The following is a 24519-nucleotide window of genomic DNA, read 5'->3' on the forward strand; positions in this document are numbered from 1 at the left end:
CAATCAAATAACAATACAGCATGCGACCACATTACGCGTGGCCGTACAATCAAATCATAACATTGAATCCGTGCACATCGCGCGACACACCGCGCGATGTGCACGAGTAAATTAAAGCAACCACTACACCACCTTCCCCCTTATAACAATGAAAAGAAACAAGATAAAAAACAAATACATATCAGAGACATCATCACATGTCAATATCTCACAAAATCGTTGAACTTCCCAGGAGCTCTGATAATTCTTCCATAAGAAGAAATTACTGGTGAAGAAAGTACATTACTAGAACTTACATCAGAGAAGTTAAGTGTACTAACACATCTACTATTATCAATAGGATTATTCAACCAATGACACCAATCCAGGTCCTCCACAGGTTCCTTCCTGATGTTCTTAATGATGCTTGCTTGATGATGAGAGACTTTCACAAGGTGGCGTTTGTTCCACCAACCCTTCCCATGAGTAAAAGCAGCACCCTTACTAACCTTGAGAACCCGTAAAGGATGAAAATATTTCGACTCCCCTTTTTTACCTTTAATAGGTTTCTTGATCAAAACCCAGTCATCCATAGAAATATCCACAGGAGTAACCTTAGACTTAGAATCAAAATTCTTTTTCATAAGCATCTGCTTGGCATCTACTTTTTTCCGAACAGCGTCCGGATCAATACTCTTATCTGCGGATAATTCTTGAACGCAGGAAGGGAACAAACTAGAATGTGAACCTCTATTCCTTAACAACATAAAAGGAGAAACTCCTGTAGTGCAGTGCGGAGAAGTGTTGTAATGCCATACTTTATCTCTAATAAAATCAACTACATTCGCTCCACAAGCTAGCGCCGTTTGTATGCCTTCTTTAATCACCTTATTTCCTCTCTCCACCAAACCATTAGAACTTGGAGAATATAGAGCAACTTTAAGCTGTTTAATATCCAGGTCACCAAGAAATTTCCTTATCTTATCAGAAACAAAATGTGTGCCGTTATCACTGACAAGTACCTTAGGCGCTCCTTCTACATCAAAGATCCTTTTTAAAAATGAAATGGTAGAGTCAGAATCAGGTGATTTAAGAAATTCATGATACATCCACTTTGAATGGTAATCTACCAATAAAATGACAGACTTACATTCCTGGCCAAGAATAGAATAAGGACCTGAAAAATCTATACCAACCTTCTCCCATGATGCATGAGGAAATTCAGTTGGGGATAAAGGAACTTTCATTGTGTGCCAGTGTTTATCAGAAACCAAACACTCAGGACAAGAATCAATTAATCTTTTGACCTGTATGTCCAAAGATGGCCACCAGTAATGTTCCTTAATTCTCATAATGGTTTTAGTAATCCCTAAATGACCTTTATGAGCTTCCCCTATAATTAAGGACCGTAGTTTGAAAGGAGGAACAAATTTGTCTCCTCTACGTACAATGTTGTTCTCAACAGAGAGTTCGTCAGCAACCTGGGAAAACCTAGGCAACTCCCCCTCCAAACATCTAGACTCTGGCCAATTATGGGTTGAATAATGAATAACCTCCTGCAGCACTGGATCACTTTCGCGTGCACATTTTCAATCATTCTCAGATAAAACAGGAGGTAAATCGCCAACAGCGTCTACTAAGGTGACACATTCGATATCCTCATTAGTTAAGTCCTCATCATCATCCTTAATCATGGAAAGCCTTGAGAGACAGTCAGCTCTAAAAACATTTCCACCACTAATGTGTTTAACCTCAAAATGGAATTCTTGAAGCTTACTAACCAACCTCATCAATCTAGCTGACATACAAGAAGAATTGACTCTTTCAAAAATATAAACCAGGGGTTTATGATCGGTAACAAGTTCAAACTTACGACCCCAAATATATGTTCTAAATTTTTAGACTGCCCACATGCAAGCCAACGCTTCCCTTTCAATTGTGCTATATCTGGTCTCAAATGATTTAAGTGAACGCGAAGCAAAAGCCACTGTTTGCTAATTTCCTCCAACTTTATGAGTCAATACTGCGCCCAAACCAGACATGCTAGCATCCACTGTTATGGTAGAAAGACAATCATCTCCAAAAGCGTGAAGAACTTTAGCAGACACAATCAGTTTTTTTACATCATTGAAAACTTTGTCTAATTCAGGAGACCAGACAAAACTGCAGCCTTTCCTCAACAAACCCCGTAAAGGTTCCACCAACTCAGAATAAGCAGGAACGAATCTAGCGTAATACTCGGCTAAACCGAGGAAAGATCTAAGAGAGTCTTTATCGGATGGAGGTTTGGCATCATCTATAGCTCTAACTACAGAGAATTTCAGTTTAATCCCTTCCCGGGATATGGTGTCCCAAGTAATCTAGTTCCTTCACCGCAAATTTGCATTTGTCACCACGGACAGTCATTCTTTTAGACATCAAAATGGTGAGGACACGCCTCAAAATTGTATTATGTTCCTCAAAAGATTTAGCATAAATCAAAATGTCATCAAGGTAAGCCTGTACCCCAGAGACTTCATGAAAAAGGGAGTCCATAAGCTTCTGAAAGACGCTTCCAGCCTAGGCTAGACCAAAAGGAAGGCGTGAAAATGTAAACGCACCAAATGGTGTAATAAAAGTGGTTAACTCCTGAGACTCTTTTGATAGGGCCACTTGATGATAAGCCGACTTCAAGTCAATCAGAGAAAACCACCTAGCCCCACCAAGTTTGGCAAGAAGTTCATGAATCTTTGGCAGAGGGTGGCAATCTACAATAATATTTTTGTTTAGGCCGCGTAAATCCGCACAGAGCCTAATCTCGCCAGTCTTTTTGCGAGCGACCACAATCGGAGCGACCCACTGTGAAGAATCAACTGGCTGAATAATCCCTTGATCACACAGATCTTTTAAAAACTTATCTAATTCTGCACGGACACAGAACGGATCTGACTTTATGAGCCACAGGCTGAGCTCCTGGAATCAATCTAATTCTATGTGCAAAACCTTCAACGCTGCCCACTTTGTCAGTGAATACAGGTTTGAACTCTTCCATTAACAGTTTTGTATCAAAAGATTGTTCCACAGACAAGCATTCTGCTCTTGACATAGGTAAATCCCCAACCTTAACTCGATTAACGTCACCAGGAACCAAATATAGTCCCATACGGGCAAGATCCTTCCAGCCAATTATGTTTTTGCCCTTTTCAGCAACATAAATTTTGGTAATAGTTTCTCTTCCTAAACACTGTACTAAACCCTCAAAATATCCAATCATATTAATGTCTTTTTCACCAAAAGCTTTAGGGTTTACATCAGAATTTAATAATTCAACTTTTCTTTTCCATAAATCATAAAAAGTAGAATCTCTCAGAATAGTAAAGGGAGAACCAGAGTCCGTCATGACCTGTAAAGGAATATTGTCAATAATAGCAGAGCATAAAGGAACTTTTATTTCATTTACTTGGCTGTTGTCATCTAAAGTGACAACGATATTACTGAAAGAATTAGTACATTCATCAAGGTTATCAGATCCAACATAATTAACAGAAGGAGTTTTCTTTAAATTCCTACAAACCCCTTGAAAATGCCCCCTCTTTTTACAATTGACACAACGTCTGTTGAATGCAGGACAACCTTGAAAATTACCCAAATGGTTTTTTCATCCACATCTGTAGCAAGAAACAGATTGTTTTTTTTGTACAAATTTTGCGTTTTTGTTTTTAAAATTAACAGAACATATAGAACTGTCTAAACCAGGTTCAGAAGAATTAACTAAATTAATCCCACTTTTAGATGCATCATCCATGACTTTACTGGTAATTGAAGAACGTTCAATACTTAAAGAAAGTTCAATTACTTCTGTTAGTGAAGGATTTTTGCAACCAAGAATTCTTTCTTTAATCTTCCGTGAAGCACAGTTAAAAACAAACTGGTCCCTGATATAATTATCGCAAAGGGGACCAAATTCACATGTTGTCGCTAAAACACTGAGTGCAGAAATGCATTCCTCAACTTTTTCGCCATCTCTATGTTTTCTAGCATAAAAGTTATGTCTTTCTAACATAATATTTGGCTCTTCAGCGAATTGTTTTTTAATACGAGCCACAGCTTCAAGATATACATTCCAATTGCGATCACCACTTTGAGCAGGGGGAGGTATTGGAGGAATACTCTTAAAAATAAGTTGAGCTGCTTGACCTAGACAACCAAAAAGAATTGCGAATTTGCGTTCAGATGAAAAATCCATAGCATCAATAGCGATAAGGTGATTTTCAAATAAAGCAAACCACTCTTTCCAAATTATTTCAGGACTTCCAGGTGTACTCAAAAAATGAGGAGGTTGAGTGATATGCTGTAAATGTGAATTTGCCACGGTTAAAAATATTTCAATTTGAGAAAAGACCTTTTGAACACTGTAAAGAAACTTAAATGGGTTATTATCATGTGCTATAAATTATCGCTAAAGACTTTCAAAGCGTGCACATCGCTGAAGAGATGTGTTTAAAGTAACCACAAAACAGATTTCAAAGCGTGCACATCGCTGGAGTGATGTGTTTCAAGTAATCACAACGAGATTTTAAAGCGTGCACATCGCTGAAGTGATGTGCTACAAGTAATCACAACCAGATTTCAAAGCGTGCACATTGCTGAAGAGATGTGCTTCAAGTAATCACAACCAGATTTCAAAGCGTGCACATCTCTGAAGAGATGTGCTTCAAGTAACATTCAAAAATTAATGAAATTTCAAAATGAGCGCATCGATGAAATAACAAGTTTTAATAGTAATTTAAAGTATTCAAAGTATGTGTATCAAAGTGGTATAAATATTAACTGTAGAGAATTTTCTTTATGAAAGCGTGCGCATCGCTGAAGAAATGCGCTGTTATGAAAGCGTGCGTATCTCTGAAGAAATGCGCTGTTATGAAAGCGTGCCTATCTCTGAAGAAATGCGCTGTTATGAAAGCGTGCGCATCGCTGAAGAAATGCGCTGTTATGAGGAAACTCCAAATGAAATAACGCACCAATAATTGTTTCTAAACACCAAAGAAACGAGTGCGTGGTTGACTAATGCGCTGACTGAGGATTAACCAATAGTCATACAGATTGTATGAAACGCCTTTTAAATCTACTGGCGAATCAGCGCTGAGTCATAAGATGGGTTAAAAGACGATTTGACCAATCTTTAAATTTTTGATGTAGCGTAGGATTTTTAATGGCCAATCCGTGAAAATGGAAGAAAAAGAGTTAATAATGGCCAATCCTGAAGCTTGAAATGAAAGCCAATCCTGACGCTTGGTTTAAAAGTCATTCGCACATGAAATTAATATCAACATACCTTGATGATCCGTGTTTCACGTCGAACATCACAATGAAACTTGCAAGGTATGATTGAAAATGTGATGAAAATGTTGCGTGGGTATGGTGGAGTTTACTCCCGATCGTCGCCAAAATGTTGTGATAATGAATCCATTGGAAAAGTAGTAGAGATGTAATTGGCTTTTATTTCCAAATTCAAAGTTAAACTCCACCCGATGTGCGATGCTTCCTTCTAGTGGCCAACCCCAACGATGACTGAAGACACGTTGGAGATAACCACCAAACGAGCACATCGCACGAGGGTGTACAATCAAATAACAATACAGCATGCGACCACATTACGCGTGGCCGTACAATCAAATCATAACATTGAATCCGTGCACATCCCGCGACACACCGCGCGATGTGCATGAGTAAATTAAAGCAACCACTACAATTCCCCTCAATCGTTTACACAACGGGTAACCGGGAACCATTTATTGCTTAACTCAAATCCCATCAATTTATCTCCTGCGCGGGTATGCCAGCCAAAAACAACCCACACAGAAACACAGGGTGTTTGAGCCGCTGCCAGGACTCGAACCCTGTTTCCTGGCCCTGCAATCAGCTGCTTTAACCTTCTCACCACAAATAATGTTCTTCAAAAGCAAACTCTGCATGATCGGTACGCCGCGGTGCGGATGGTTAGTACCAATCCCATAACCCTCGCTGTGCCAACATTCCACTGGCATCTATCCTTCGCCTCACCATTCAAAACGCTGTGGGAGAATCTATCCCTCGCCCCTCACCCGGTACCAGAGAACAGCGCAAAGCAAAAAACTGTGCTACCTATGGGGACAGAACCCACCACCATGGCATTCCGAGCACCACACTCCGATCACCTGCGGCAACAAATCGCTCACACGCCAAATCGCTCACACTTGCACAGCATGCCCGGGGAAGTTTACCAAATGTTTCAACACCACTGTGCAAAATGCAGCCTTCCATATGGCCACACGTTGAGCCGCGGCGGGTGGCCGTGCCGAACGCTGCTCCGAAGTTGCCAAAAAGGCTGCCCACCATGCCGGGAGGCCTCCGGCTGGAATCCTCCTCCTTTTGCCGCTGCCTGCTCCTCCCCGAGACCAAGCTCCTCCGCTACTCCCGCGCTGGAAGCACCAGTTGCTTGTCGAAACCGCAGACCTGCAGAGGGAACAAAAAGAAAAGAAATGACGGGCCGCTGGGGGCCCGGGTGCTGCATCCGTGGGGAGCGTAGGAACAAGAGGAACTTCCGCTCCCCACACCCCCTTTTATTAGGGGGGCAACTGGCCAGTCTCAACTGGTCTGTCCCTGCTGTTGTGCGCCCGTGTGAATTGGAAGCACTAAAGTGCTCCCGGTTCAACCCGCCGTAGCCGCCCACTGTAGGCAAATGGGGGAGTGGGAGGGGGGTACTTCCCCCCTCCTCCCTTCTCCCGTGGACGGGCTTGACCGCCATAAGGGCGGCGCGCACTATTCTAGTGCTTCGCCTTTTCAGGAGCTTTGTGTTTTTTTAGAGATTTTTATTTTATAGTTTAAAAAGAATCATAACTAGTTCTCTTAATAATTTTAATCCTTTTGTATTTTTGATCATGTAAAAAATTCCCTTTTTAAAATTGGATGTGAAGTTTCATTGTGCCATTTTCTTGAATTAAAATTGCTGGTACCACTTGAACTTAACCTGCAATTAATTCTCAGATAAACTTCCTGCTGTTTGTTCCATTAACAGAAATTAAACAGAGATTCTTCAAAAACCTCTTTTTGCTCTAACCAGCCTGTGTTTTGAAAGTTGGTAGATGTTCACCCCTCCCACATTTATCACCCCATTTCTGACAGGTTCATTTTAATAAACATAATTGCTACTAATTTCAGAACCAGTCTGAAAACCGTAAGGCGAGCATGTATTACATGAAATACTGTGGTTGTGCAACATTTATTTTAAAGTGTTTCAGTTGAAACTCTGCAATAGACTATGCAGGCGCTGATATATTTATTTTGTTTCTCTACAGGACTATTTCTGTATGTCTACAGTGGCAACATTAGAAGTCTGTTTAGAACACCTTGAGTCCTCCCCATATGTAGAGGCCTGCATTAAGGACTCGGTTAACTGCGAGGAGCCTCAAAATATGCTCTGCATGTGTAGTACCATTACTGAATACTCCAAACAGTGCGCCCAAACGGGTGGGAAACCTAACAACTGGAGAACACCAGACGCCTGCTGTGAGTACTGCTATGTGACATATTTCATTGTTTCTATTATAAGGTCTGAACAACAGTATCTGTAACTAAAACTGCACGAGAATTCAGATGCATCTTTGTTGTAGTAAGGAAGAATGCTGTGAGGAGGCTGAGAATAGATAACCATTTATACTGTGACTGTTATGTTGCAAGAGTTATATTCTCTGTTATTGGTAGCAAGAACTTCAACAGAGCTGTCCAAATTCTTCTGCAACCACTGCTTTCACACTGTAAATATTGGTTTGATTGGGTTTGTAATTTAGTGAGATTGCGGGGTGGGTGAAAGAGATCTAGCTATCAACAGTGCAGCAGATACAGTGGTACTGAGGCCTATGCGTGTGAAGACCTACAACACCAGAATAACAGCTGTTTTAACAACAGAAACGAAGGGAAAAGGTTCATTTTCGCTGTTTGCAGTAAGGTCTGCTGCACGGTGGCAACTAGACCGAGGCGGACTAAGATTTTGAACAGTGTGGGCAGAGCCAACTTTAAAACCTGTGTGAAAATTTCAAAATTACTGATGGGAGCTCCCCATGAGAAATTTAACACTGTTAAATGTTGAAATGTAATGCACATCGGTGTAGGAGACTTAGAAGGGAGTGGAATTTCATGTGTTCCCTGATTTCATGACAATCAGTTGCAAATAGTGTATAGTAAAACATGATGGGCCTAGATGAATTGATTAAAGCATAACAAGTCTTAAAAGTAATTTAGGAACTATTTAGCTAATCCCCTCCCATTATGATGCATTAGAAAATGTGGTGCCTAATTGGGAAATGTTATCATTTTCTTTACTGTCACCTCACTTTGATTTGACTGCGCAGAAAAAAAGGGAAAGGAGGACTTCTCTACACCATGACATGTTTGACCTAAAAAAGGTGAAAGGGTATTTTTGAAGAGACTCACGACAGCTCTGTAATCATGATCAATCAGTGTCCCTAGATTAACTCCATGAAAGTCCTGCACTGTGAACTGGGGGATACAATTAGGTCGTTTGAAACTGTTGTGAGGAGCATTGAGGAAAAAATTGAAGGCCTGACTGGAAGAATGCTTTTTAGGTAAAAAAGGAAGGGAAGATGGACAGAAAATTGAGAACAATGAAAATGCAATAAGGGTAGACTGAGACAGAACTGTGAGAAATTCCTTATTTTGGATCAGTGCAGTGGAAATCTTAGTGAGAATAAAAAAGTGGCGTTTCTTCATAATTAACTAAGCTGCACCCACATAAGAGTGATAGGAGTTCTGCTTGAGATTGTGGAAAAGGCCCTCCCTGGAGACATGCTGATTATACAAAATGTGTTGGAGCTGTTACAGGTTGACATCTGGGTGGAGACAAAAAGTCAAACACACCTTTTTAAGGATAGAGAAATTCTGAGATGGGTAGAGGAGGTACTGGGTTAGTGCTGGTGGAATCTAATGACTGGAGAGAGAGGAATTTGTGTGCGACCACCCTAAAGAAATCTGTTCTGTGGGTGGAAAGCATTTTTCTTTTTCTCGCGTACTAGCATCCCATTATACACATGTGGAAGTGGGCCCTACTAAAGGTCATATGAGACATGTTGTCAAGAGCATTTACAGACTCAGTGCGCTCCTCTGTACACCTGAGGATTGACCAGGGAGGAAAGAGATGTATCTTTTCACAGTTTGCCTGCAAAGGCATTTTAAGGAAATTTGGGGCAGGAACTGGATGACATTATGTGACTCACTACAGCTTAGATTTGGTTTTAAATACTAGGGGCCTACTTTATGAAGGCCTTGCGCCACTGGTACGTCACTTTTTCCCATTTTAAAAGTGACGCACCGGCGGCGCAAGACCTTCATAAATAAGGCCCTAGATGTCTACTACGTTGAAGAAGCTCCAATGTCTTGAATGTGCCCTATCTTTGGGGAAACACTTGGTCTTGGAAGAAGGCCAGTAACCTTTCTCAGAATGGTGACAGAGGGTATCTCACGTAGTTTAGTTATGTTGTTGCTAATTCTTGTCTCTCTGATAAGCCCTTCCCTTGAAGAGGCTTGAGATGAGCTCCACTGACGGTGGTCGGCCTACGTGCTCCGACAGCGGCAGAAACAGAACAAATATTTTGGTGGGACAGGGTCCAACTCTCTGGGCTCCGAGAAGCGGAGGATTCCAGCCTGAAACAGAGCAAGTAAGCAGCGAGGAGCGAAGGGGTTGAGGTGGAGCCCTGACAGCAGGTGGCCAGATTGGGAGCTGGGCGGAGACCATGCCTGGGAGGCCCGTGAAGATGGGATGAGAGCTGTCTAAGGGCTCAGATCAATACGTAAGCTTTAACTCCAGGCGGACCCCTGAGAGAAAAGGGGCCCTGACAAAGAGGACACAGAGCGAGGCACTGGCAGGCAGCTGTGGAGGACTGGGGAGGTAGAGACATTTCCAGACCCCATCCGCACAGTAGCATAGACATGGGGACAGTGTGAGAACGGTGCTGTGAGAAGAGAAGAGAATGCTCACTCTGGCGCTCAATGCGTCCGATCACAGAGAGGAGTGAGAAGAGCACAGGGGGGCTGTGGAGGCCAAAAGAGCACCCAGAAATTGAAGAAGGCATATAGGCACAAGTGATTACGGGCAAGAACCCCGGTGATCAGTAGTAGATCCAAAAGTCTAGGAGGGAACAAGTGCGGCGCAGTAACGGGAGAAGGTCTAGGGTACAGGTGGTGATCCTAAATATATCCTCATGAAAAGGACCTGTATAAGGGTAAGAGGTGGCCCAAAACACCGTAGGGCAATAAGAGGTGAGGAAAGACGTTGATGCTGTGTGTGAGAGAGTAGTGGACATGGAGGAACAAAACCAAGCTTGGGAGGAGGACATGGAACAACTGCAGCAGGAGGTGATTAGGGGTGGGCAGAATTTGCGTAGTCGCGCTACGCCTAGCTCTGCAAAATGGTAAAAAACTCTCCCCGAGCACACACAAGTTCTGAGAACATGCGGAATTGTTTGTTCCGCCTGTTAGCAATGCTTTTTTCCTGTCCGTGAACACTGTTTGCATGCTTGGGGAGAAATATCATGCAAACACACATTTCGAAAGCGCGAACAAGCAAAAAATTCAGCAAATCTGCAGATCGCAGAATTTTTGTAAATTCTGCATTTTCTGTGGAACGTGAAATTACCCAAATTCCGCCAATTCCGCAAGCGGAACGGAATTTACCGCCCAGACCTAGGGGTGATACCGCTCAAGGTGTTGCAGGGATTCTGCACATACACATAACTATGCACAGGAAAACAGGACCTCAGTGTATAGGGGTTGTACCTTCCTACCACCTTAGTACCCAAAATCCCAAAACCGACTAGTTATAGTGTCTCATTCATTCTACTACATAATCACGAAGCTATAAATGATTAGACATCCCAGAACACAACACTCCTGACTCTCTCAGAAATTGCGGTAGCAAGACATAACCTTTCACTCAGTCACTTGTACTTGTCCACAATAAGGATTGTCATAGTCACTGTATAGTTCAAAATTTTTATTTTAACTATAATGCAGAATACAAGCCACTACCAGCAGCAAAATGCATAAGCCCAAACCAATTAGTATTGTTACAATTGCATAGAATATAAAGGGGGATGTCATCATATACAGACAGTGAAAAAAAGACTATAAGGTCTAACCACCCTCCCCTTGGTAAGGTTGAGGTTTAGAATATAAAGGAAGATCTCTGGGCCTTATCAGCAGAGCCCATACCTTAGTGCCTAGATGGAAGTTTTACATCATAGGAGCAGCATAGCTCTTCTCCCTGGAAAGGTCTCTCTCCAAGTGTGTGTTTGAACAACATGCATCCCCATAATCTCAAAGTGCAGGTTTCCAACAGTGCAGCTGTGTTTAGCATGTTTTGTCTAGGTGCTAGGGACTGACCAGAACAGAATTATAAAGGACATTGTTTATCGACCTTGCACAACATGTTCAAACTAAACTCCAGGAACCAGCATAGAATGCAGAAAGCAGACGGTTCTCATGTGAAAGACACAAACAGAGTCTTACAAAATAAAGTCATGTAGTAACATGTGCAAAAGCAGCATCATGGTAGCAGAGCTCATACTAACCTAGCAGTGTCGATAATTACCATAATGGCCACATAACACCCTCCCCTTGGTAAGTTCAAAGACCAAAACAGAGTTCAAAGTTCAACAGAGTTCAAGGGGAGCTTGAAAAAACAAAACAAAACAAAAAAATAATAAGAATAATAATTGTATATCGTCTAAACTTTTTGTCTTTTCACGGAAAACGTTATTAGGAAGAAGGTGGCAAATCCATCAAAGTATGTGAACATAAGAATGAAATTTGTCCAAAAGGTTATCCCTATCATTAGTAGAAAACAGGGATGCCATCCAATTAAGTAGGTCGAAGGAAAAGACATGTTCCTCATAATCTGATGCTTCCAAGAGCATATCCAGAAAACTTGAGTGATATTCCATGAAACTCCATTGTAAGAGGTTCTGAGCAGCGGCACAGATATCCCATGTAGCCAAAACTCCAAGTGCAGCCCCACAAGTAATACGGCTATCACCAGAACAGGCCTGCTTATGGGCCACTAAGGGACCTATTAACTGGCTATAATCTGGGTCTGTTTTGGAAAAGGTGATGGACAGAGTTTCTGAATGATGCAGAATACTCCTACCCAGTCAAGAGATCAGGGCTTGATCCATCACCGTTTTTTAGCTCACTGCACCATCCCAGCTTCAGAACCTGGCTATATGCAAATTAGTCTGTTCCTGTCCCAGTGCATGATGGGAACAGGGCAAACTAAACTACCAAGCCAATTCTTATACTGGGAAGGAGACAAGCTACCGGGGACCGGTTTCTGGCATTTCAGCCTCATCGGCCCAGCTTGCTTGAATCCTGATGGTGCAATGAGCTAGGGACTCACGTCTGAGTATACCCTCCCACACATAGTGTGGATAAAATCAATTTTGGAAAAGGTGATGGACAGAGTTTCTGAATGATGCAGAATACTCCTACCCAGTCAAGAGATCAGGGCTTGATCCATCACCGTTTTTTAGCTCACTGCACCATCCCAGCTTCAGAACCTGGCTATATGCAAATTAGTCTGTTCCTGTCCCAGTGCATGATGGGAACAGGGCAAACTAAACTACCAAGCCAATTCTTATACTGGGAAGGAGACAAGCTACCGGGGACCGGTTTCTGGCATTTCAGCCTCATCGGCCCAGCTTGCTTGAATCCTGATGGTGCAATGAGCTAGGGACTCACGTCTGAGTATACCCTCCCACACATAGTGTGGATAAAATCAATTTTGGAAAAGGTGATGGACAGAGTTTCTGAATGATGCAGAATACTCCTACCCAGTCAAGAGATCAGGGCTTGATCCATCACCGTTTTTTAGCTCACTGCACCATCCCAGCTTCAGAACCTGGCTATATGCAAATTAGTCTGTTCCTGTCCCAGTGCATGATGGGAACAGGGCAAACTAAACTACCAAGCCAATTCTTATACTGGGAAGGAGACAAGCTACCGGGGACCGGTTTCTGGCATTTCAGCCTCATCGGCCCAGCTTGCTTGAATCCTGATGGTGCAATGAGCTAGGGACTCACGTCTGAGTATACCCTCCCACACATAGTGTGGATAAAATCAATTTTGGAAAAGGTGATGGACAGAGTTTCTGAATGATGCAGAATACTCCTACCCAGTCAAGAGATCAGGGCTTGATCCATCACCGTTTTTTAGCTCACTGCACCATCCCAGCTTCAGAACCTGGCTATATGCAAATTAGTCTGTTCCTGTCCCAGTGCATGATGGGAACAGGGCAAACTAAACTACCAAGCCAATTCTTATACTGGGAAGGAGACAAGCTACCGGGGACCGGTTTCTGGCATTTCAGCCTCATCGGCCCAGCTTGCTTGAATCCTGATGGTGCAATGAGCTAGGGACTCACGTCTGAGTATACCCTCCCACACATAGTGTGGATAAAATCAATTTTGGAAAAGGTGATGGACAGAGTTTCTGAATGATGCAGAATACTCCTACCCAGTCAAGAGATCAGGGCTTGATCCATCACCGTTTTTTAGCTCACTGCACCATCCCAGCTTCAGAACCTGGCTATATGCAAATTAGTCTGTTCCTGTCCCAGTGCATGATGGGAACAGGGCAAACTAAACTACCAAGCCAATTCTTATACTGGGAAGGAGACAAGCTACCGGGGACCGGTTTCTGGCATTTCAGCCTCATCGGCCCAGCTTGCTTGAATCCTGATGGTGCAATGAGCTAGGGACTCACGTCTGAGTATACCCTCCCACACATAGTGTGGATAAAATCAATTTTGGAAAAGGTGATGGACAGAGTTTCTGAATGATGCAGAATACTCCTACCCAGTCAAGAGATCAGGGCTTGATCCATCACCGTTTTTTAGCTCACTGCAGCATCCCAGCTTCAGAACCTGGCTATATGCAAATTAGTCTGTTCCTGTCCCAGTGCATGATGGGAACAGGGCAAACTAAACTACCAAGCCAATTCTTATACTGGGAAGGAGACAAGCTACCGGGGACCGGTTTCTGGCATTTCAGCCTCATCGGCCCAGCTTGCTTGAATCCTGATGGTGCAATGAGCTAGGGACTCACGTCTGAGTATACCCTCCCACACATAGTGTGGATAAAATCAATTTTGGAAAAGGTGATGGACAGAGTTTCTGAATGATGCAGAATACTCCTACCCAGTCAAGAGATCAGGGCTTGATCCATCACCGTTTTTTAGCTCACTGCACCATCCCAGCTTCAGAACCTGGCTATATGCAAATTAGTCTGTTCCTGTCCCAGTGCATGATGGGAACAGGGCAAACTAAACTACCAAGCCAATTCTTATACTGGCACTGGGCCAGGGACAGACTGATTTGCATATAGCCAGGTTCTGAGCTGGGATGGGGCAGTGAGATAAATAACGGCGATGGATCAAGCCCTGATCTTTGGACTGGGTAAGAGTGGTCTGTTTAACTCAGACACTCTGTTCATCACCACCCCCTTTTCTAAATCGATTTTGGCCACTATAGGTGTGGCAGGGTATACTCAGACATGAGTCCCTTTCTCACTGCTCCATCAGGATTCAAGCAAGCCGGGCCGAAGAAGGCTGAAATGCCAGAAACCGGTCCCCGGTAGCTTGTCTCCTTCCCAGTATAAGAATTGGCTTGGTAGTTTGGTTTGCCCTGTTCCCATCATGCACTGGGACAGGAACAGACTAATTTGCATATAGCCAGGTTCTGAAGCTGGGATGGTGCAGTGAGCTAAAAAACGGTGATGGATCAAGCCCTGATCTCTTGACTGGGTAGGAGTATTCTGCATCATTCAGAAACTCTGTCCATCACCTTTTCCAAAATTGATTTTATCCACACTATGTGTGGGAGGGTATACTCAGACGTGAGTCCCTAGCTCATTGCACCATCAGGATTCAAGCAAGCCGGGCCGACGAGGCTGAAATGCCAGAAACCGGTCCCCGGTAGCTTGTCTCCTTCCCAGTATAAGAATTGGCTTGGTAGTTTGGTTTGCCCTGTTCCCATCATGCACTGGGACAGGAACAGACTAATTTGCATATAGCCAGGTTCTGAAGCTGGGATGGTGCAGTGAGCTAAAAAACGGTGATGGATCAAGCCCTGATCTCTTGACTGGGTAGGAGTATTCTGCATCATTCAGAAACTCTGTCCATCACCTTTTCCAAAATTTATAATCTGGGTCTGAACATGACGTATTGGAGAAGCATAGATCCAAAGCCCAATAGAAGGGGCACTGCTAACAGTAGAACACAGGTTGCACGCAAGTGAAGTAGGCACAGTGAAAAGTTGATCCATAACTCATGCTGAGAGTTGCTAATACCATGCACCCAAAAAGTTGTTGCAATCGATCATGGTACAGTTGCAATTGGCCTGGTCTATGAATTACCACAAGATGAGCAGACATTGCATAGCAGGAACAGAAGGAGCAGGATTCCACCAGCTAGCACCAGTAACAAAGGATATCCTCTGAAGACGCTAGAAAAAATAGAATGAATAAAAGCCGATATTAGCCCAAATATCATCTGAAAAGAAATCACAATGCCGGTTCCCACAAGTTAAAAAAAAATGAGCAAGGCCTTTGGTGTCAGACGCATTAAATATTTTATGTATAAGCTCCCCAAAGTGAAGTGGGAGGTTAGTATTCAAAAGTGACTGAATCTCGCTAGATGTTCTAGCTGCCTTCAACTCAAAGGTCTCCCGAGCTTTGAGCCTTCTTAATTTGTTGAAATCTGTTTTCAAAGTCAGAATGGAAGGCCAAATGAATCTCTCTACTTTCCCATGCGGGGCAGAAAAAGTACATTGCTACAACAATTAACACGTTGTGAAACTGTCACTAAATACAGGATTCCTGCCCATAAACCATAGCAGTGGGCCTGGCTCCGTTCGCGGAGTTTGCAGAGTTATATGAATTCCGCACTCCGCGGAGCTCCCGGGGTGCAGAAAACTCTGCTTCGCGATGTGCAGCAGAGTTTTCCCTGCTCGCAATCACGAACTGTAAGTTCACAATCACGAACTGTAAGTTCACAATCACAAATGGTAAGTTTCCAAGCGTGAGCTGCCGCTCCGGTAGAATTTCTACCCGAATGGCAGGAATACCAGCACAAACTGCAATTCGCACTGCACTACGCTACTTGCGGAACTTCTCTGAGTTTTTTTGTAACTTTGCGGAGTTCTACGTAGCAAAACTCCATGAGCTAGGCCCAGGACTACACAGCAGTCATCGGTTGTTCTAAATAAGATAACTGCTGTTAGTAAGCCAGGTTAAAATGGGAATTATTGCTGGGATAGGAGTTTGCTTTAAAAAAAGAAACAAGATTAGGTGCAGATACAGTACAAGCGCAGTGCAACTTAACGTGTTCACAAACCAGGAAATGTCCTACTGTGGAATGGCAGTCCTCCCCTGTTAGGAACACTTTCTTATCCTCCCATTGACATCTGTAAGTGAAAGGTAGGGACCATAATTCATGGACAAATGTACTACCCAGGCGTTTAAAGCGGCCTATCGGAAATAGTTTCATACATGATTTAAATTGAAACTGCAAGAATGGGGGAGAGATAACTCCATGAATTATCCAAACAGCTGAATCCGTCTCCGCCACGGAGAATGGAAAGGGTTCTAATCATTCAGTGTATAATAGTGGGTATGTTGTATCTTTCATAGACATAAATCTCTGTTTATCAGTCAGATTACATGGTAAAAACAAAGCAGAAGCATTCAAATAATCCCAAGGGACTTTTCCCATTTTGAGAGTCTGCAACATCCATGCAAACTGCATAACTGATCGTAATTGATTTTGACCATGATATAACACAGATACATCATTCTGAACAATATCAATAATAAATGAAACAATATGATCCGAGGTATAAATGCGTGAAGACAGTGTATTGATGATATTGTCAACCACTATAAGGACTTTTTCCAAATATTCTTGATCAATTTTGCGCAGACGAAGAGCTGCCTGTCACTGCAAAAGTTTCCAGACTTCATTGTAAGCTGCATTGATAAACTTCTTCGATCTAGGAGTACTAGACCAATGATAAAATCAGCCAAATTGATGTCGATCGACAAGAGTGACAAGTGTTGTATCACTGACGACAAAGTGGAGTGTTCCAACCATTGTTGTTGCAATTTAGCCACTGAGCATGTGGGGACCAAAAGTGAATGTTGATAATGAGGATCCGGTATAGTCTGTTTGAAACCAAGTGTTACATTATAAAAATGCAGTTGACATGCATTTGAATTTGTTGCCACACCAGCACACGGGCTGACCCAGGCTCAGCAACCTTAGGCTCACTATACAGGAGACCATTCTCCCAGTAGATCCAGTGTGATCCAGACTTAACACCTGCTGCCTGGTTTGTGGCCTGTTGCCTAAAACCCACAAGAGAAGGGCACTGCTGCTGCTCTTCACAAAATTCCTCCCTGGAGGGACCCCCTTCTTGTTGCCAATGGGGCAGCTCAGGTAGGTTCCCCAGTTCAGAAACTTGCTCACCAGTGGGTTCCAGGGTATCCCCCTCAAGGTCTGCCTCCTCCTGGACCGTGGAAACAATGGGGAATGGTTTCCCATGCCTTCTACCTCTTCTCTTTAAGGCAGGTCCCTGGGCCATACTTTCAGGCTCCAGAGTCTCTTGAACACCCTTAGCTGCCATAGACCGAGTGGTCCCACATACCGACTCAGGCAGACCCAACATCTCTAAATGCGCCTTCCTCTCCACCTTAACCCAAGGGGAGCTTTCTAAATCCTTGCCTAACAGACAATCAACAGGCATGGATGGCCTCACAGCTACTTGAAGCGTACCTGAGACCCCTCCCACTCAAAGGGAACTTGAGACACTTTGCAATGGCTCTGTGTTGTCAGCGGCAACAATTGGGAAGAATGCATGAGGGACTACCTGCTCTTCAGAGACCAAGTGACACTTGACAGATGTCACACTTGCTCCTGTGTCTCTGAGAGCCTCCACTCTATGGCCATTGATGGTCACCCACTGCCTGTATTTTTTAGTGTTATAAGGCAGCTGAGTTTTAGCGACCATCTCAAAGTCTCCTAATGAGACAAGGGACATTTCTGCGGGACCCCACCCACCTTGGGCACCCATCTCCTCCCCACCCAGGGCTACACTGCCCATCTGATGGGGTGGTGCATGGGGTGGCACACTCTGTCCTTACTGAGGACACTGTGGATCATACCAATGGTGTCCCACCTGCTTACACTGAAAGCAGGTAACAGGCCCCTTATGAACTGGTTTACCTGTCGGGGGTCCTGACTTCTTCTCAGGGGTAGGCTGGGAACCCTTCCTTGGTTCCCTTGGGAATTACTTTGGAGACCTTTTTGGAACTCCCTCTGTTTACCCTTGTCCCCCCCCACTCTTCTGCTGAGGACCCTGCCCACCTTTGGAGGAGTCTCCCACTAGACCCTTGTGGACCCAGGTACTGACCCAGCGGTCCGCCTCTTCAGCAATCTTTCTAGGGTTAGTCACCTTGCTATCAATAAGGTGCTGGAGTAGCCCTGGAAAACAATTAACAGACAAGTGCTCCCTAGCAATCAAATCATAAAGCACTTGAAAATTATCAACATTTCTACCCCTCACCCAACCATCCATAGCTCTGCAAAAGAAAGACACATATTCTGCCCAAGTGGTTCCCTCCAGTTTCTTACAATTCCTGAACCTCTGTCTATAGAGCTCTGGTGTTAACCCATACCTTGTCATTAGTGCTTGTTTCTTGTGGTGATAAGACATCCTATGCTCACTGGGTAGGTCTAACAAAGTATCCCTCCCCTCAGTTAAAAAGCGGCCCCACAACCCCGCTCCCCAATCCTTCTCAGGGACCCGATGGGCCAACATTGCTATCTCATAGGCTGCAAACCACTGACCAAAATCTTCACCTTTGTGAAAATCTTTGATGACATCCTTGGGAATATGTACCCTGCCTTCTGAAGGCACAGATGGTGCGTAGCCACCAGAGGGATTGATTGCTAAGCCCCTGGCCTTGATCTCTAACTCCCACAATATCCTCTCATGCTCCATTCTCATTCTCTCTCTTTCCAAAGACAACCTGTTATTCTCTGTTTCTCTCTAACTCTCCATTTGAGCTTAGCCATCTCCAGCTTGTGTGCCCTACTTCTCTCCCTGTCTTCCAACTCTCTGGGGGACAGGTCTTTGGAAGAGATGCTGCTGCCAGGCGTGGACGGCACCCCTTCCCTGGCTGGAAACACTGGCCTATCAATTTGCCCATCTGCATCCCCAACTGGCTACACCACAAGATCAGGGACATTTCTGGCTTCTACCCATGCCCTCAGCGCCTTTTGGTAGTCTTCCTTTTTAGAAATGCCTGCTGTAGCAACTTTCAATTTCCTGCAGAGATACTTGAGCTGTTTCACAGTGTAGGTTTCCAACCTCTCTTCCTCAAAGTCCAGATCCATAGATGCAACAAATAGTAAGAATTGGGAGTTTTCAGGAAAAACTAACAGTCCAAGGAAAAAGGATTCTAAAAAAGTATGTGGTTGCGTTTGGTCTGCCCTCACTAGTAGTGTACACCAATCACTGTATATGCAACACAAATGCAAAGTCCAAATCCTCACCGCTGACCACCAATGTTAGATCTGGGGGTCTCTAGTTGGGAACGGTGATCACCTTTGTCGAAATAAGGACCCTTACTTCTAAGTCAGGATAAGGGGATTACACTCCTTAATAACCCCTGCTCACCCCCTTGGTAGCTTGGCATGAGCAGACAGGCTTATCTCAGAGGCAGTGTGTTAAGCATTTGTGAATATACACAGTAATACAGTGAAAACACTACAGATTGACACACACACGTTTTATAAAAATAAGTATTCTTTATATAGACTTAACACAAGACCACAAACGACAAAAATCCACAATACTACACTTAAGATTAATTAAAAAATGATTAAATTCTCTGTTCAAGTTGTTGGTAAATGCAACAAACTTCCCAACAAAGTACCTGGATGCGAAACGCAAAGTGAACAAAAGGCTCGCAAAAGGGGAGATGCTTCGGTTCCGTGACCCGGGGGAATGGTTGCATCCTTTCTCAATGCTTGCGCAGAGTAGGGGACTCGTCGTGAGCCTTACCAGTGCAGAGGTGATGCGTAGATTTTCGGCTTGCGGGCCTGTTGCGGTACGCAAGATGGCGCCTTGATGCGATGCGACAATCCAGTTGCGATGGGAGAAGATGGTGCCCTTGATGCGGCGATGCGATGACGATGACGCACTGGCAGCCTTGCGATGACTCTGTACTTTGGAGCCGCGACAGTCCCTGAGACATGCTTCTCCGGTGATGCGACAGCAGGCAGCTTCAATGAACACACGCTTCCAGGGAGATGCGGCGAAGGCTTGCTTTCCCAGCGTTGCGACGATTTCAGCTGCAGTGGCGACACACTTCTTCTCGATGCATCGCGCTTCCAGCTCCCAGCGGGACGCAAGTGTCTGGAGTCAGAAGCAAGGAAATTCAGGAGGGAGCTAGAGGTGAAGTCTTTTGGCCCTTAGACTTCAGCAGGAGGCAAGCACAGTTCAATCCTTTGGAGAATATTCTGTAGATGAACAAAGTTCCTTCTCCTTTCCCTTGGCAATGAAGCAACCACTGCAGGCCAACCCAGCAAACAGCACACTGGCAGAGGGGCAGTCCAAACTCTTGCAGCTTCCTTGGTACTTCTCATTGGCAGAAAGGTTTCTTGTTCCAGAAGTGATCTAATTTCTTGGAATCAGGGTCCAAATATTTATACCCCAAAATCCTTTGTTCTCCGAAGGCAGAGAGGCCTCTGCCTAGTCCAAACCAGTTCCTGAGCACTTTGTTTACATGACTCTCTTCTTCCTTTCACTGTGCAGGGCAGTGACATCAGCCACCCCAAAGGAGGTGGAGCCAGCACAGGGGAGGGAAGATACAGCTCTGGAGCACTCTATTGACATGATTCCTCCTCTCCTTTCACAGTGCAGGGCAGAGCCATCAGGCAGGCCACAGGGGGTGGAGCCAGCATTGTAGTGGGAAGGCCCAGCCCTATTCAGGCCCCAGGTGCAACTACTCCTTCCCATCTAGATGCAGATCTCTCTATTCACCACCGGGCTGCCCCAGCCTGTCTCCTGGAATCCCCCAACCCTATCACTCACAAACCGAGACAAGGAATACACAACCCAGCAGAGGCAGGCTCAAATGGTTAGGTAAGCAAATACCTACTCTCTAAAAGTGGTATTTGCAAACACAGAATATTAAAATAAACTTTACTAAAAGATGTATTTTATTATTCTGAGTTCAGGCATACTAAATTCGAATTTCTACCATGTTCCCTGAGTCAGTTAGGATTGTACGAATGTAATAATCTAACTGCCCATTCTGGCCTATGAGTACAGGTAGCCTTCAATAGTAAAACACGAAAATGGCTGCAATTCACTATTAAAACATGCTACACACATCAGAGCATGTCCTACCTTTTACTTACAATGCACCCACCCCTTGGGCCTACCATAGGGGTGTCTAATATGAAGCAACGGGAAGGTTTAGGGATTGGCAAGTGGGTGCACTTGGCCAAGTCGACATGGCAGTGCTAGACTGCACACAGGCCTTGCAATGGCAGGCCTGAGACACACTTTACAAGCTGCTTCTGTGGGTGGCACAAGCAGTGCTTCAAGCCCACCAGCAGCATTTGATTTACAAGCCCTTGGCACACATGGGACACTGTACTGGAGGCTGACAGATAAATCAAATCATGGAATCCAAATAGTATATCAATTTAACATAGGGAGCACTGGCACTGTGACACTGATTAGCAGTGGCACAGTGCCCAAAGCATAAATCCAGCAACAACATATCAAAACAGAGGAGGCAATCCGTCAAAATGGAAGGGAGACTCACGCCAATGATGATGTCAGGTCTAACACTCTACTTGTAACAAACAAAAAGGTGGCATGCTGTATATCCGCAACTCAAATATTGCACTTTACCATTGAAAGAGGGCTAAGGGCATGTACTGGGCAGTTCCCTTCCAATAATGAGTGCTCGAATACTTTTACTAGAGGAACTTCCACCTCCTGTATTGATTATGTGATGTTAAGCATAGCATAGCATATTGGAACCAAATCCAAGATTTTAGGGTTGACAAAAGATGTGAAAGTGATCATTTCCCATTATGTTTAGATCTTGAGCGGAGCTGGTTTGCGAAACACTCTTTGAACAAAACAGACTGGAACGATGAGAACCGGCTGAGTAAGCAATAACCAGAGATCTGTCAAATGGGCAGCAATATTAGATCAGGTCGAGCCCCTTTCTAACATATATAACAACTTCTGCGAGCTACTAAAGGGCAACGCAGAGTCCCGCCTGGGGACCATTAAGTTTACACAAATTCATCAAAAATTGTCTGAGATCATAAAAACACAGTTAACAAAAACAAAGAGGAGTACCGATAAACCAAGATCGTGACCAGAATCCTCAAATCCATGGTTTAGTAAGGAATGTGCCGACGCCAAATGCAGACTCCGTGCGGCTTTAAAATCTAAAGATGTAATCCAGATCAGATTTGAAAGATCTAACTACAAAAAAGTAAGAATGAATGCCCTGAGGGACTGGGAGGATGCCAGTTGGAGTGATCTCATTGTAGCCGCAAAAACCAGAGACCAATCCAAAGTTTTGAAATTATTAGCACAGGGGAACAAAGCGAGTAGGGTGACCACTGGTCATTTTTTGAATCCTGGCACATGGTGCAGACATTTGTTCATGCTGTATGCTGCACCAGATGTATTAGCTCCAGACCCACGAGTCCTCCTTGCTAGAAGTACACATTAAACACCTTGAATTCAGTTTGGAGGACACTAAGATAGCTATAGAAAGCTTAAAGTCAGCAAAGGCGCCTGCCCCAGATAAAATGCCCACGGACCTTTTGAAACATGCCCCAGATGTTTGGGCTCCATATATGAATCAACAGTGCAATGCAATAGCTAGGGAAAACCCATCCCAGAAACCTGGAAGGGGGCTGAGATTGTCCCTATTCACAAAAAGGGTAGTAGGGATGACCCAGCAAACTTCAGGCCTATCAGCCTGATAGATCTCACCCAAAAGGTGTATGCCAAACAAATTCTGGCCAAGTTAAATGCTTGGATAGAAGAGAAAGATATTCTCTCACCCTGTCAGGCCGGCTTTAGACAGAGAATAAGCACAATTGACCAAGTAGTTAGACTTTTAAGTATAGCCTGGAAGTACACAAAGATAAAACATATGTTACCTTCATTGATTTGAAGGGAGCTTTTAACTCTATTCCCAGAGATCTTTTATTGAAATCATTACGGAGTCAGAGAGTCTCAGAGAAGATTTTAGATCAGATTATCAGGCTTCACAATGGGAACTTTGCAAAGGTTCGCTGGGAACAGGGAGGGGAGCTGACGGAGGAAATCCCAATTAGGAGAGGGGTGCGCCATGGCTGCATCCTGGCGCCAACCCTGTTCCTACTAAATGTAAATGATATGGTAGCGCACCTGCACTCAGCCCTACATGACTTCCCTAAGCTTGGAGGCACTCATATCTGCACCCTTACCTTCGCAGACGACACAATATTGTTGTCACAAACTTACTTGACAGCTTAGATAATTATTTTAAGACAAAGGGTCTTGAGGTAAACCCCAACAAAACCAAGTACATGGCTATTAATCCACACAAAAATTTCCAGAAAAGAGTAATACTAAATGGGGTGCTTTTGGAATATATCCCCAGCTTTGTATATCTTGGTGTTACAATAGACTCAAAACTTACATGGAACTCTCAAATATATAAGTCAAGTACAATCCTAACGCCGAACTCTATTCCTATAGTGAAGAAATAGCACTTCACTTTAGCAAAGGCCCTTACCCCCACACTAGAAGTTCATAAAGCTAGAGTCCAATCTGCTACACTCTATGTATCTGATCTATGGGGAAGGAGAAAATCTTCAGCCTCTTATCACTGGGGAAAAACAAAATCATTAGAATGCTTACAGCATCTGTTTCGATAGCCACGTGGGGTTTGAAGCGCTGCAGGGAGAGCCAGTAATGGGCAAAGTGTGCCTGCGCACATAGGTAATAGAGGCAAAGATCCGGAGCTTCAAAACCCCCACGTTCAAAGGGCTGCACTAATAAATCCCATCGACATCTGGGTTGTTCCCCCCCAAACGAAGGTCAACAGCGCTGAATGCAGCATGCGGAACAGCGCTATATTCAGTTTTATCAGCGGCATAGCTAGGGGAGGGGGGACGGTGAAGGCAGTCCGCCCCAGGCAGCACTATTTGGGGGCGGCCGCGGCTGCGATACTGGTGGGCCTACTGCAAAAAGTAGTGCATCCTGGTGTTGCGAACGCAAGAGATAGGCCTCACACTGCACCAGAGTAAAGGCGGGCAACAGGAGGAGACAGAGATCCAGATACATCAGCCGAAGTGAAAGCAGGCCAGGGGCCTGTGATCTTGCACTGCTTCCACCTCAGAGTTGGATCCCGGACGCCATATCTC

The 24519-nt window shown here is 44.2% G+C and overlaps 1 protein-coding gene across 1 annotated transcript in view; it reads left to right on the top strand.

Moving 5' to 3' along the window:
• Positions 1-24519, top strand: part of LOC147733202 (mucin-2-like) — a 1332790-nt gene that overhangs the window by 331328 nt on the left and 976943 nt on the right. The window contains exon 6 of the mRNA XM_086957736.1: positions 7296-7506. Coding sequence (XP_086813862.1) covers positions 7296-7506 — 211 coding nt within the window. The remainder of the gene's footprint in view (positions 1-7295; positions 7507-24519) is intronic.

The sequence above is a fragment of the Lissotriton vulgaris genome, chromosome 2_1 (genome assembly GCF_964263255.1).
Source record: "Lissotriton vulgaris chromosome 2_1, aLisVul1.2, whole genome shotgun sequence".
Taxonomy (NCBI): Eukaryota; Metazoa; Chordata; class Amphibia; order Caudata; family Salamandridae; genus Lissotriton; species Lissotriton vulgaris.